Raw genomic sequence first — 13,242 nt, 5'->3', positions numbered from 1 at the left:
GTTTGTGCCCAAAACAAACAAACGAAACGGTGGGTGGCCGCAAAAAATTTACACTTTTTTCAGACGCAGATTTCTCAAAATTGGGGAGACATAGCCTATTGTAATTTGTTGAACATATTCCTAATCTACAAGATTACTGTGTCATATGGTGAAAATGGCATTGAAAGTAAAGCCTAAATTAAGAAATGACGGCCATTTACAGAGAAACGGTCAAAAACCATTTTGTCCGATCCACAATTACTCCACATGCAAGTCTATGAAACTTGGTCAAAACAATAGCACTCAGTGCACAAAGAACTGCCATAACGATGACCACACATGTATCTCATACACGCTTGTGGACAAACTGGTTTTTGACCATCTTTATGTAAATGGCCGTCATTTCTTAATTAAGGCTTTATTTTCAATGCCATTTTCACATATGCCACCATATGTGCCACCTTGTGGTTTAGGAATATCTTAAAGCAATTTCAATGTGTCTCCCAAATTTTGAGAAATCTGCTTCTGAAAAAGTGAAGACTTTTTGGGGGCCACTCTGTAGTGGGAGATTGGACGTACTGCTCGGGTCATTTGTCATGATTTGTGGCCAATTAATCGTAATACGGTGGCGTCAGCTGTGCCGGTTATAATAGATGATTAGCCCGCAGTTTGCAGGTATTTTTCATATCTGGAAATCCTGCCATGCATAGCGGTTGCGGTGTCTGATAGCAGTCATGTCCATCGTATGTACGTGTTTTGGACTTTTGTTTCAGATTAGAGCTTCCATCAAGACAGTCTATACTTCCTTGTTTCCGAACGATTTGTTGATCAGAATTCAGAAGTAAATTAATTTGTCATTTAGAGAATCAAAATTAGACTTAAAATAACATTCTGTCCCTTTGCGTTGTAATATGACAGAGAAATCTGGTTAAATTGTAATTGTTATACGGTGTGTTTAAAAATGATAGAGTACTCCAGTTTGCCAACCTGTTGAATTCTGTTATGTGTTGTGTTATAATCATCATGGTATTCATATGCAAGCATGTTTACACTGTACAGCGTTTATATATGCACCATTTTTGTTCTTCGGTAAAGTAGACCAGCCATAACGTGTTTAATGAAGTGACGAGCGATCTTGAAGCAATAAGCATTCATGATTGAATAACCAAATTTTATTTGGCACGCGCAGATGGTTGATCAGCGCCTGGCCTTGTTTCCATATGTTCACGCACATACACTTGCACTTTATTTCTTACACGGCGTTTAAAAAGTGATCATCTTAATTGAAACATCGAACTAAATAGTCTACAAGACTGTCTTCTACTTTAATGACGTCCACTTCGTCCATTAGGATGTTGCAAACCTTATTGTACTTGCACCAGCTGTAGCGTTCGTTGCGCTTGATAAGCATCCGTCTGTCTGCTGTATTTTTATTTTTCAAGTTATTGATGAATATCTTATGGCGCACTTGGATTTTATACGCCCGAATTAGTAACACGTGTCTCAGCGTACGTCTTATCATAGAAAGCGTTCAGCATTCATGAGTCCTCACAGATTAGAATGTTTCATGTAAGGAGGATCGATACATTTTGACATGTCCGAATGATATGGTTTGGTCGTAGTCGTATCTGTCCTCGCGGTGTTGACAAATTAAGAAATTGCTTCGCCCAACCGAAACTAACCCTTATCTTATGACGCCAGTACAGCCGTATCCACTTTGTCGAGATTTGCTTTCCTTCCTTGATAACAGATGTCCCAGATATGGTCCAGGAATAAATTCTAATAATAAAATAGAAGAACCCTTGCAATTCGCAGCGGAAGCTTCTAATATAGACTTCATTTGAGTGACGAATAACACGAGAACAACATGCACATGTGGCACCTGCTTCTTAATGTCAGTAGATCGTATTGGCGAGGACGCCATTTTAGATTGTGCTCCCAGAATCTCTCTTATAAATTGTAAACTGTTGATTGGGATGGTGCCAGACTGTTTTATGATTGGAGTGCTTACCAAGCCTTGCTGTCTTTTTTTTTAAATGTGGCTTAAAACATTAGGGTATGTTTAATCACAAACTTTAAATTATTCATCAGAGCAGACTGGTATTAATTTCTTAACGAAAATGTATTTCATTGCTTTCATTTCTACTCCCAAGTTCCAAAAAAATAAGAGTTTACCTCACTTTCAATTTAATATGGCCGACTCGTGAATATAGTCTATTGGTTTGAGCTGCCGATAGGGTTACTTGCTGTAAGTCATATACCAAAGCACATCATAGAAATATACACCAAATTATCTGATTTGCTTAGAATTTATAGAAGTAAAGCTTTTTATTCGTTCAAAAAAAAATTTCTTTTTGGGGAGGGACCTCTGTAGGCCGGATGTAATTTAAAACTAGGGCTATTAAAATTTAACAGCAGGAAAATATACATCCAACAGACGTGCATATAGTTTTGTCATAGCAAGATATTTCAAGGGAACTCGTTTGAGAAAAATTGTTCTTTTTGGGGAGGGACCTCTGTAGGCCGGATGTAATTTAAAACTAGGGCTATTAAAATTTAACAGCAGGAAAACATTACATCCAACAGACGTGTATATAGTTTTGTCATAGCAAGGTATTTCAAGGGAACTCGTTTGAGAAAAATCCCTGAACACAGCAACACCTGAGTGTCGTATTATATACACTGCTTAGAATGTATTTTTCTCAATTTCTGGTGTAAGTTTGGGGTTGCAATTCTTGAACTGTTTGGCTGTGCGGACTTGGCCTATTTGTGTGGGGTTTTTTTTCTTTCTATTACTTTCTTGATTTATGAGCTTCTTTGAGTATTCTGTTTACCCAGACTCTAATGCCTAACTAATCCGGTTTATCATTTGAAAAAGAAGCATGTTGTGTCAGGAAGCGCCAGCCGCAACTTAAACCAGATCCTCAAGGGAAGAAGCGTGAATAGACGTTATCTGGGGCAACGTGTTTTGAAAGTGATTATGCATTGTGCATCATTTTCGTGGCTAACATCATAGTAGACTGTTTCCCGCCCCCTTAAAATATGGGGACTGGTAATTGGATCACCTCTGCGCGCGCATCATAATTGTTTATTTTTGTTAAAATCATTGTTTAGCTATGTGCATGGACGGTGATTGAACACACGATTATCAAAAAACTCACTCTTACCGCAAAAAGTACGCAAATCATCATTGTCTCCATGAAGTTATCTTTCAAGCATTTCAATTGCTAAAGTTTTAAATACTGATTAGTAATTTCTCTCTCTTTATTGATGCTTGTCGGAGACACTTTCGAATTCAGCAAATCGAAGCTCATCACCTCCGAAATTGTACGTCATGTGATGTGCACGTCATGCATACATTTGCATACATTAGGAGGGATGCCTCCTGATGTATGGAAGATTCACCGCTAGCTACTGTTCCCAATTTTTGAAGTCCGAAGCGGACAATGCGGTCAGGAAACCAGACTTACATCAAAGGTGACAGGGAAACGGAAAAGATTGGAGGGCAAAGCATTGGGGGATGGGAAGGGAAAATTACATATTGTCCCATGGGGATCTACCCGATGTTCCCCCAATACCTATGTGTCCCAATACCTATGTTTCCCAAATCCGTAGGGTTTATAGGGTTAGGGTAGGATTGGGGTGAGGGTTAGGGTTAGGGCCTAGATGGTTAGGGTTAAGGTTAGGGTTGGGGAACATAGGTATTGGGGAACATATAGGTATGCACCCGTGCCACGTGTAAGGCTTTCAGATACATGTTTCAGATTGAGACGTATACAACACTTCCCCCTTATTTTTCTGCATGCTCTGCAATAAATTAACAACGATTTTCTAAAGGGCTTATCGAATCGAAACTTCATTTCACGAATGAACGCCGACTGGTTGTTAAATTAGAATATAGATTAGATTATGGCATGACAGTGCTTTAATTGGAGAGCTTCTTTTGTGATATGCGTGACTGTGATTGTAGCCTATTCATAATGTATAACGACCAATTTCAAAGTACCGAAGCTATCACTATTCACTAAATGCCCGGGGTGACGTCGCACTGTCTGCCAATTAACCTAAATATACATATGTTCTTCTAACTTCAAAATCCCGCAATTTTAAAACCATTATTTAATGAACAACGGAAATATTTATTAATTTGTAACATTTATGAAAATAATCCATATATTTACCAAACGCTAATATAGGGACGATATTAAACTGTTCTGAGCAATTACTAAGGCCATCAGCCTGGGGGTTTGGTCAGTATCAAATCAGGGCATAAATGATTATAGTGCAGATGCACTATGCTTGAGTGGTAACAAGCATTTTGATGGACATTTTGAAAGAATAGGTGATAACACCCAAAAAGCTGCCACCGCTGCAATGCTGTCACCTATTTTCCAACTCTGGAGGTGTATACCTTACCAAAAATGGCTGTGACGATTATTCAACTCATTTGATACCGGTGGCCAAGCTTTTGGACCGAGGCTGGTGGCCTTACTGCCGTCTCGCGTGGTAACTTGGATATTGTTTCGATTTATTTTTTTAAGTGACTCCGGTGAATATGATACACTCGTCCTATCTAATATTTGTTTTGAATTTTAACTTTAAACAGTCAAAGCATCATGTTTCCAGTCGATATTTCTGTAAACCAATTTGAAAATAACTATACTTTTCTTGCTTCGGGGACATATCCCCTCCCCCAATCCCCCCCCCCCCCCCCCGGATCGCTGACCTTGGTAACAAAGAATGCGGGAATAACCTGTCGATATTCGCAGTGCTTCGTGGATATGGATGATGAGCAAGCAATGCAGTTTCTATATAATTGTTTTCCAAAATTAAATGAGGCATCAATTCACGTATTATTGCACAACATATAAGAAATGTAATGCGCCTTTCAAATGTCCCCCCCCCCCCACTGCCCCAGGTCCGATGCCGGGATTTGGTCACGTTCTTCATGCCCAAGGGTCTGGATTTTGGTCACTCAAATTACATTGGTAACATTGTCGTACTACATGGAAAGGCAATCACTAGTGCGCCCCACGTATGTATGTCGGGGCATGGTCGGGGACTGTCACTTAGATTTTGCCCGAGGGGTGGGGATTTTGTCACCTCAATAGTGACAATCCCCACGTATTAGTTGGGGCAGCCCGGGGGAGGGGTGGGGGAAACAATTGATAGGCGCATAATAGTTGTAAATAAAATTCAAATTTTAACTTTAGAAGGAAAAAAGACATTAGCTTGATATTTCTTTAAAGGTATCAGTCATCAAGCACAAGGGAACGATTGTGATTGGTCAGTGTTGGAGGCGTGAGCTTGAAATCTAGATTCTGATTGGCCAGTATTGGCAGGGACATAGTCTAGGATTCATAAAACTTATATCCAAAAAGGGATTCCTCAAAACGTTTTTTTTTTTCAATCTGATAAGCTTTAAAATTGTTTAAAGTAATTATATTTTAAAACCAGTGCAACAGTGTGTGAAAAGAGGATCAACAAACCAATACCAATCAAAGCAACCATTACCAGCGGCCAAGCAATTTGTCCCTTCCGAACAGGCACATATTAACGGGCACTGCACAAGTGTACTTAACTCCCTCGGTTGCAATATTGCTTAGTTCTCAATGACATTTTATATCTCCCTTAGGCCTAGTCTTTTTTAGTGACTAATATAAACATTTGTATAAATGGTATTAAACTGATTATGACGCTGTACATTGAAGTACTTGCCCAAACGAATGCGAAATCGGCTTAATGCCCTAATCCCTCAAAAGGTTAAATCAGTTTAAGGAGAACATGAACATTGAAAGTATCCAAATGTCAGTGAACTGAGACGCTGGAAATAGCTGAAATTCAAAGTGATACACCGTTGGGATTACCGATGATGGTAATGATACAGTTTGGGGTTCGGCCTGCTGTTCTGGGGCGATCGAAGGCCGAACATGTTCATGGATGCAAATCTTATCAGTCTTAGCAAGGACATGCATGGGACTTTTTACTTAATCTAGATTGAGAGCTAAAGTGATTTTAAGGATAAATGTATCCGCTGGAGTTCTATGTCGTCTGTGTAAAAAAGTATCCCTACGATAATTCCTATTTTAAAAAAAGTAATTGTGGTCTCTGTCTAAGCCGGAAAGTTTTCATGACTCAGATGACCGTTAGCCTTTCCGATGTCTAATATACAGAAGAGAGTCAGAGTACGACCGTCGATGTTTGTCTTCAGGCTTGTTTACTTGCTGGAGAGTTGAGTGTCCTTCTGTGTGGCTTACATAAGCTGCTCATTGAAAGATATTCGGGATTGTAGTTTGATTGGGGACCTCACTGTTTTGCATGCTTCGTCATTTCCTTCGATGTTCTGAGAAAAACATTCGAACTAAGGAACTACTGAAATCGGCATTCGAAACCCGAGTAAAGCTTTCTCAGTTGATCCGCTGGTGAAACGTCTGAGCCTCCGCTGTGCGCCTCCTACAGAGGGAGAAAGTCCCTTTGATTGCAAAGTGGAGAAGCGTTTGTTGCTAACAACTGTCTCTAAGGCACTTTCATATTGTAAGGACTGTTTTTAATCTTTACTGGAATTGTGTAGGATTTGAATTGACAGGTCATAGAAACCTGCCCCCATTTTTTCTCTTATGTGCCATGCTCCACTTTTTATGCCATGTCACTCTCGGAATGACCTCTATAATTTGTGAACTTCTGAATAATTATGTTACATAGATCTCCCGGCTATTTTAAAACTTTTCCATTCCAATTCACCACTTCCAATATTCAAATTCGTCCGAGAACATTTTTACATGCTTTTAGTCAAATCAATTTAGTCATTTATCATTCAATTTCAAAGTTTGGTCAACTTATTTAAGTGTTTGGTCAAGAGAATTCGTCGATTCAGATTGAATTCGTCTCAGCATTTCAGAAATCGAATTCGTCTGGTATCAATCAATTTAAAACGTATGCTCAGTAAATTAGTCTGCATTAGTCTTTGTAAATTAGTCATTGCTAAAGCATTTCCCTTGTCCTCGAGCAAAATTAATTCAGCACATTCGTCCGTATGATGTTTTCAGAACAAGTAGGTGTGCTTAACCCTAAAAGGGCCGGGGCGGATTGCGCCCCCTCCCCGCACTTTTTTTCGCAATATTTTCGCCAATTGCGCGTTTCTCGCTGTGAGCTTTCATAACTTTCTAGCTTCAAGTTTGGCGCACGTTTTGATACCAACTGTATGAAAAATAAAGTCACCGAGCTAGTGCGCGACATTATTTGAGGCTGCGCGCCACCGAAATTGCACTTTCTCATATACGATACTTTATAGATAGTACAGCTTGCTGAACGAATGAAACAAGTGTTAAATTAAAATGAAAGAAGGAAACGTCAAAAACTACGATGACCATTAGCTCCCAGTCTAACATTTGTGTGTGCCCAAAACTGAGTCTAACGTATTTTTAAAACGATAATCAAAAGAAACAAACAACAAAGTTATGAAAAAATAAGGAGCTAAAAAAAAGTGGATAAATACTGTTATCAGCGGCCTGTATGTCTCCTACTGAAGATGTCATATAGTGAAGTATGACGAAATTGAAAAAAATTGTTATAAAATTGTGTGGCATATTAAGACGAATTTGTTTTCTGAATGACACGGTTCGGCGTAGAAGAGACGAAATCGAATACTCCTGGACGAATGTCTGTGCTCATTGAGCAGTTTTAATTTTCTTGAACTAAAATTGAAACTGTATCAAAAAGGACAAAATTAAACATTGAAAGTGCACTTTCGATTTTGCTGGACGAATTTGAATAGGCCTATTAGAATTGGACAGAAAATAGCCGGGAAAACCTAAATAGTACAATTCGAGACAGTATAGGTTGTGACTTAACGTTTGTCGGCTGATTGACTGCCAAGTAAGTACAAGCGAAATTAAACAATAAAAAAAAACAGATAGAAGTGGCCTCAGAAAACGTTTTGGCAACTTCCGTAATCAAATAGTCGTGACAATAAAGTTTCTGTAAAGATTGTATCCCTTTTAGACCATGCACATTGGAATTTAAAAATATGTAGTTTTAAGGGGAAATTTCACTAATGAGTGATGTTTAAAGACATTATATTCACCATCCGTGTAAATACCAGTAACTCTGATTGCTGTCTGGAATTGAGCACAATATCGTTGCAAAATTTACGGGTAGGCAACCGGACACCAGAAGAGACGAGTCCATATAACGGTGACGATCTTTGCATTAAGGGAGCGTAAGACACCAGACTAAGATCTTAAGTACAGGCGCTACAAGGTTGAGTCTGATTCTGAGGTCAATGACTTCTTGTGTATTATGCTCGTGCAAAACTGCCGTCGTGCGCGCTACAGTTATTCACAATGTTTGTTTCCCTGGTCACGTCCGTTGCTAATAACGCTTGCTGCGTAGAGGTGACAATTCTTGCACCGAGACCTTTTCCCCCTAATTTGTTTTCCAAATATACATGTGAAAGAACCCTTTCAGAGCCATAGGTGTTATTGTGGTGAAATACGAGGACTTCAATCGCTATAAGAGATTACTCGCTTCCTGCATTTTGATATGGATTCCGTGCGGACGATACTGTGATTTTGTTTCGTAATTCGTTTCTAAATCGGGAAGTAAAAAAAAAAATGCTTCTAAAAAATAATGTTTTAACCGTTTGGGATATTTATTTCGTTTGGTAAACCACAATGTTTTTTGGCGATAATCAAAATGGCCTAATGTAAAAGGTAGAAAAAACAACAGAGCAGTAACTGATATTATCGTCAGTTGCGACTTGCAGGCAAGCGCAAGCCCCCATCGGTACTATTTTCGTCCTCAGTTTTGTCACTGCGAATGGAAAAAAAGTCTTCCGATATATTATTGAGAACACTGTCGTATTGGGCTTCATAACAATGCATGACGCGATTGCTGCCTTCCAGTCGCATTGTTCCAAGGCTATCGCCCAACGAAACAATCAAAAAATAAATCAGGATCCTCGAGCCTCTTGTATGATAAAAAGCAGAGTAAGACGTATAATAGAACAACCATAAAGGGAAGATAACAGGGTTTTTTTCTCCTCCATGGAAAAACCTTAATCATCAAATTTAGTTATAAATATATAAAATGTACCAAAGTATGTGTACTACAAGAGGAATAGCTGGGTGCCGCCTTTTTGTTAAGATAACCAGGTTTTGGAAAGGTTATCCTAAAAAATGATTGGAAAATCACTTTTTCTGGGATGAAAATGCCTGCTATATATACACGTCATGTGGAAATCAGAATACTGTACATAAGACCAAAGAAATATGGCCCGAAAACCCATCCAAGAACCCCGCCGATGACTGGTTTATCTTTGTTTTTTATCCCCAGGTCAACACCTTTGTTGGGGCCTTTCACGATGCCGTCATCCTATACGCCTTGGCACTGAACGAGACCCTGGAAGCTGGTGAGAACCCTCGCGACGGACAGGCGCTTACTCACCGGATGTGGAACAGGACTTTCGAAGGTAAAAACTGCTCCCTTGTAAACCTGGCCCCGCCCTGATGTCATACATTATTTTACCCTGGAAACCAGGGAAAACATTGAAAACGAGTTACCAATTTTTTTTCGGATAGGGAAAAGTCAGAGAAATTTGGAAAAACACCAACAATTCAGGGAATTTGAAAGTGACCCAGAAGGGAAAGGTTTTTGCCGGTTTGGCGTTTGTGCCATGTGTCCAAGCTTTGGCCTTTGACTGGCTTTGTAGTGTTTATGCAGTGTGAATATTAAACGACTCTCCAGACAATAACAAGTGGCTATGTACCTCGTGACTATACCTAGCAACCTCGTTGAAGTACATATAATTCTCATGGAATTTTGGGAGTTTCTCAGGGAAATATAAGGGGAAACTCTGGAAATGGACTCATAATGTGCTGGGAACCCTGCTTAGACCCAAGCACATAATTTATATTGAAGCCCTTTTTCTTTTTAACAATTGTTGACTGGTGTGATGTGGGATAAGACGTTTTGAACACCCGAGGGGCGCATAGCACTCGAGGCGATGGGCCCCGAGGGTGTTCAAAACGTCATATCCCACATCACAGCATTGTTTTGTTATACCTCTGTTTTGGATTATTTGGATTTTGACGTGAAAATCACGATAACAAAACGGCAGTAAGCACAACAATCATGACAATCTAACGGCAACTCACATGCATGTCGCGTGCTCGAAACAGCAGATCGTCTGGTAGTTCGCTGCTCCCACTCATGTGTGAAAACATGGTGAAAATAGTGTGGGTACCAACGATACAAGCGTTTGACACCGTACGTGCCGTATACGTATACAAAGTCATAGCACACAGCCTGTGGGATATCACGTACTTGATATCCCACAGGGAGTCCGCCATGACTTTTTATAAACTTAACACGTGATCGTTCTAGGCCAATGAAAATACAGTATTCAAGACAGAGGTATAACAATATTCATTATTCACTGAAAAGTTACGTGTTTTTTTCGTCTTAAACAATGGCATACAAATGTTAAATCGCCGTGCTGTTTTTCAGGAAATGGGGGTGTGTGATATGAAAGGGGTTGAGTGAAGACACGAAGGCGTGCCTTCGGGGGCCCTGAAAGCTACGATGCTTTCTCCTGCATTCATAGCATTTATTTAGGAACTTTAGCATTTCATTTATTAATTTTGCTAGATCAGCGGTTGAAGTATTTCCAAAGTCCTTGACATCTCGTTTCAAGTCATCTGAAGTATCATTTTGAAGTATCTTTTGTTGACTTCGGTAAAGGATTACCATATTCGTCCCACGAACGTGCGATTTCTTACAATAACAAGAACTGTAGAGAGTGACAAAATGTATTTTTTTACAACAGAAAACACGTGTAGAAAAAATATATGTTGGCAATGATGTGGAAAACGATGCATTTTGGTATTAAAACTAGTTTTGTTCCCGTTTTGAATACGCAGTAACTGCCCAAACTGTTTTATTTATGTTCACACGAAGAATGAGTTGCTAGCGAACCTGTCTTCTACTTCCGGGGGTGTTTGGGGTTATTTTCCCCATTTTTGTAAGTTTCAGTTTTGAATGAGTTAGGTTTTCCAACGCTTATGAACTTTTTCCCATCACTTCCTGTGTTTTTGTTTTCACGAAATGCATTCCATATTTTTATTTTATTATAACATAGCACGTATCTCCAAAACAGTCGTGCAATTGGCAAAAACTTTCCAAGTTGGTTTAATGTTAGTAATAAAGTTTATGGGGTGGTAAACGACTGTTTTCGAGAAGGCCATGGATATAAAATTGATGGTAAAACTTTACCTTGACCGTCGTATCGTATTTTATTGTTAGAACTTCGAATTACTGGTATATACATGTAAATCCTGTACCGTATTTTTTTTGTAATTAAGAGAAAAAGATCACTACACGAGAAGTACAGTGTGATCGCAGTGAATATCCTACATGGGATCTATTTTACGCTTTGTTTTCTTTGATATTTGTTAATTTATCTTTTTCTGGCTTCATCTATGTTCTTGCATTAGGGTATTATAGTGTTCGCAGCGTGTGCAAGAAACCTTGCAGTACAGTAAACCAAATAACGGACCATAGCTTGGGCTTTTTTGAATTTGGGAATAGGTCCAACTTTCCCTTGCAGGTTTTCAGTGGGATTAATATGTGCAATAAATGTTTATGATATACCTGCATCTACGAATTTTATCGTCCACATGGTGCCATGCGATACTCGAAACGACGAACCAATAATATTAAAGGGCCCACGCAAAGTATTTTTTAATGGAATCCTTGAAAATGCACGTTTGTGTCCCATTTAACTCTCTTTCCAATTTTCGTTTTGCCATTTCAAGGGTATTTTGGTGCTCAAGTTTTCGGTTTTTATGTTAATGCCAATTTCCATATTTATGAGCAAACGTCTGATGCTATTTTAAGCAGAAACCTCAATGTTACAGGTATTTCAGCACCAACAGTTGCCAGAAGTTTGGACATTATAGGCTGTCATAAATTTTCTTTTCTCTGGTAATCAGTTGTTGTGTCAGAACATGGCAGTAAGCCAAGGAGCAAACATTTCTCACAAATGTTTTCAATGGAAAAAGTTTGGTTTCACGATTTGAACAGCCTCCTAAACTGAACAGTGTCTTCCTGAAATGACATCACAAAAACAGCGCCCTCAGTTGTACAGAAAAGCATGGACAATTTTAAATATGAAAAAAATGCACTTTTCAAATTAACCCAAAAGGGATGTCAAATAGTTTTCATACATTTAAGATAAGTAGAAAGTTGCACAAATATATACCAAAGAAAGATTCACTTCATGTACCCTTTAAAATAGCAGCGTGCGAAGGCTATTGGCGACGTTGAAATGCAAACCGAATAGTTTTGTTGCAATGGGGGTCTAAAATACGTCTGCTACACTGCCAAAACTGTGTTTAGCAATTAAACACTTTTCTAAACATTTTCTTGCTATCAGTTTGTAAACATGTTTAAATACTAAACATGTTTAGGGTCAGGATGGCTAGTGTTTAGCCATTGAACATTGATGTTTAGGAATTGGACACGTGATGTTTAGCTCCTAAACATGTTTACAAAGTGATAGCAAGACTGTGTTTAATTGCTAAACACAGTTTTTAGAGTGTAGACGTGAGATAAACCCTCGTTTTTTATGCACTTTTGGGACTCCGAAACTGCGTGTCCTTATGGGAGCATGGTCCGAACACAGACTCAAAATGGCGGCGCGGATTATTGTGGACAGCCATTTAAGGTCTGATACCGGCCAGCATGAAATCAATGTCAGACTGACCTACGAACTTTCAGTTTGACCACAATTCGTCAAAGTGCATAGCAACCATTAAGATATCAGAAGCACAAGGCCGTTGCCTGTCCTCATATACACGTGTGTTATGAGGTATGGTATAATGCAAGAACAGTAATCTTCAAGACCACATTTTAACCATTGATTCACAACTACAAATTGCAAACAATTGCAAACAAAGAAGTTTTAAAACACGATATAAGTGTTATCACAATGTACAATGATATAAGTGTTATCACAATGTACGGACATACCTAAAACAAGAAGATGATTCCGGTATCTTGAATACTAAGGGCGAATGTGTGCCATTTGTCAAATATGTCAGTTGCCAACCATGCACGGTTAAATGTCCCTTTTGGCCGCGCATTCAAAATAGCGCAAAATGTTTCTAAACATAAGAATGGTCAATGCCAAACGTGCTTTGTCTCCTTCAAAAGAAGCTGAAGTAGGCCAGAAGCTTGAGGAACTAGGCTGTACTTCCCACTTAC

General features: G+C 39.0%; 1 protein-coding gene across 1 annotated transcript in view; it reads left to right on the top strand.

Moving 5' to 3' along the window:
• The window catches only part of LOC119720951 (atrial natriuretic peptide receptor 1-like), a 75,341-nt gene that overhangs the window by 31,238 nt on the left and 30,861 nt on the right, over positions 1-13,242 (top strand). Inside the window, exon 3 of the mRNA XM_038190819.1 lies at positions 9,313-9,448. Coding sequence (XP_038046747.1) covers positions 9,313-9,448 — 136 coding nt within the window. The remainder of the gene's footprint in view (positions 1-9,312; positions 9,449-13,242) is intronic.

Source organism: Patiria miniata, unplaced genomic scaffold (genome assembly GCF_015706575.1).
Source record: "Patiria miniata isolate m_02_andy unplaced genomic scaffold, ASM1570657v1 HiC_scaffold_9, whole genome shotgun sequence".
NCBI lineage: Eukaryota > Metazoa > Echinodermata > Asteroidea > Valvatida > Asterinidae > Patiria > Patiria miniata.
Note: the sequence above shows the minus strand (reverse complement) of the source record. Positions and strands in the feature narration are given on the sequence as shown.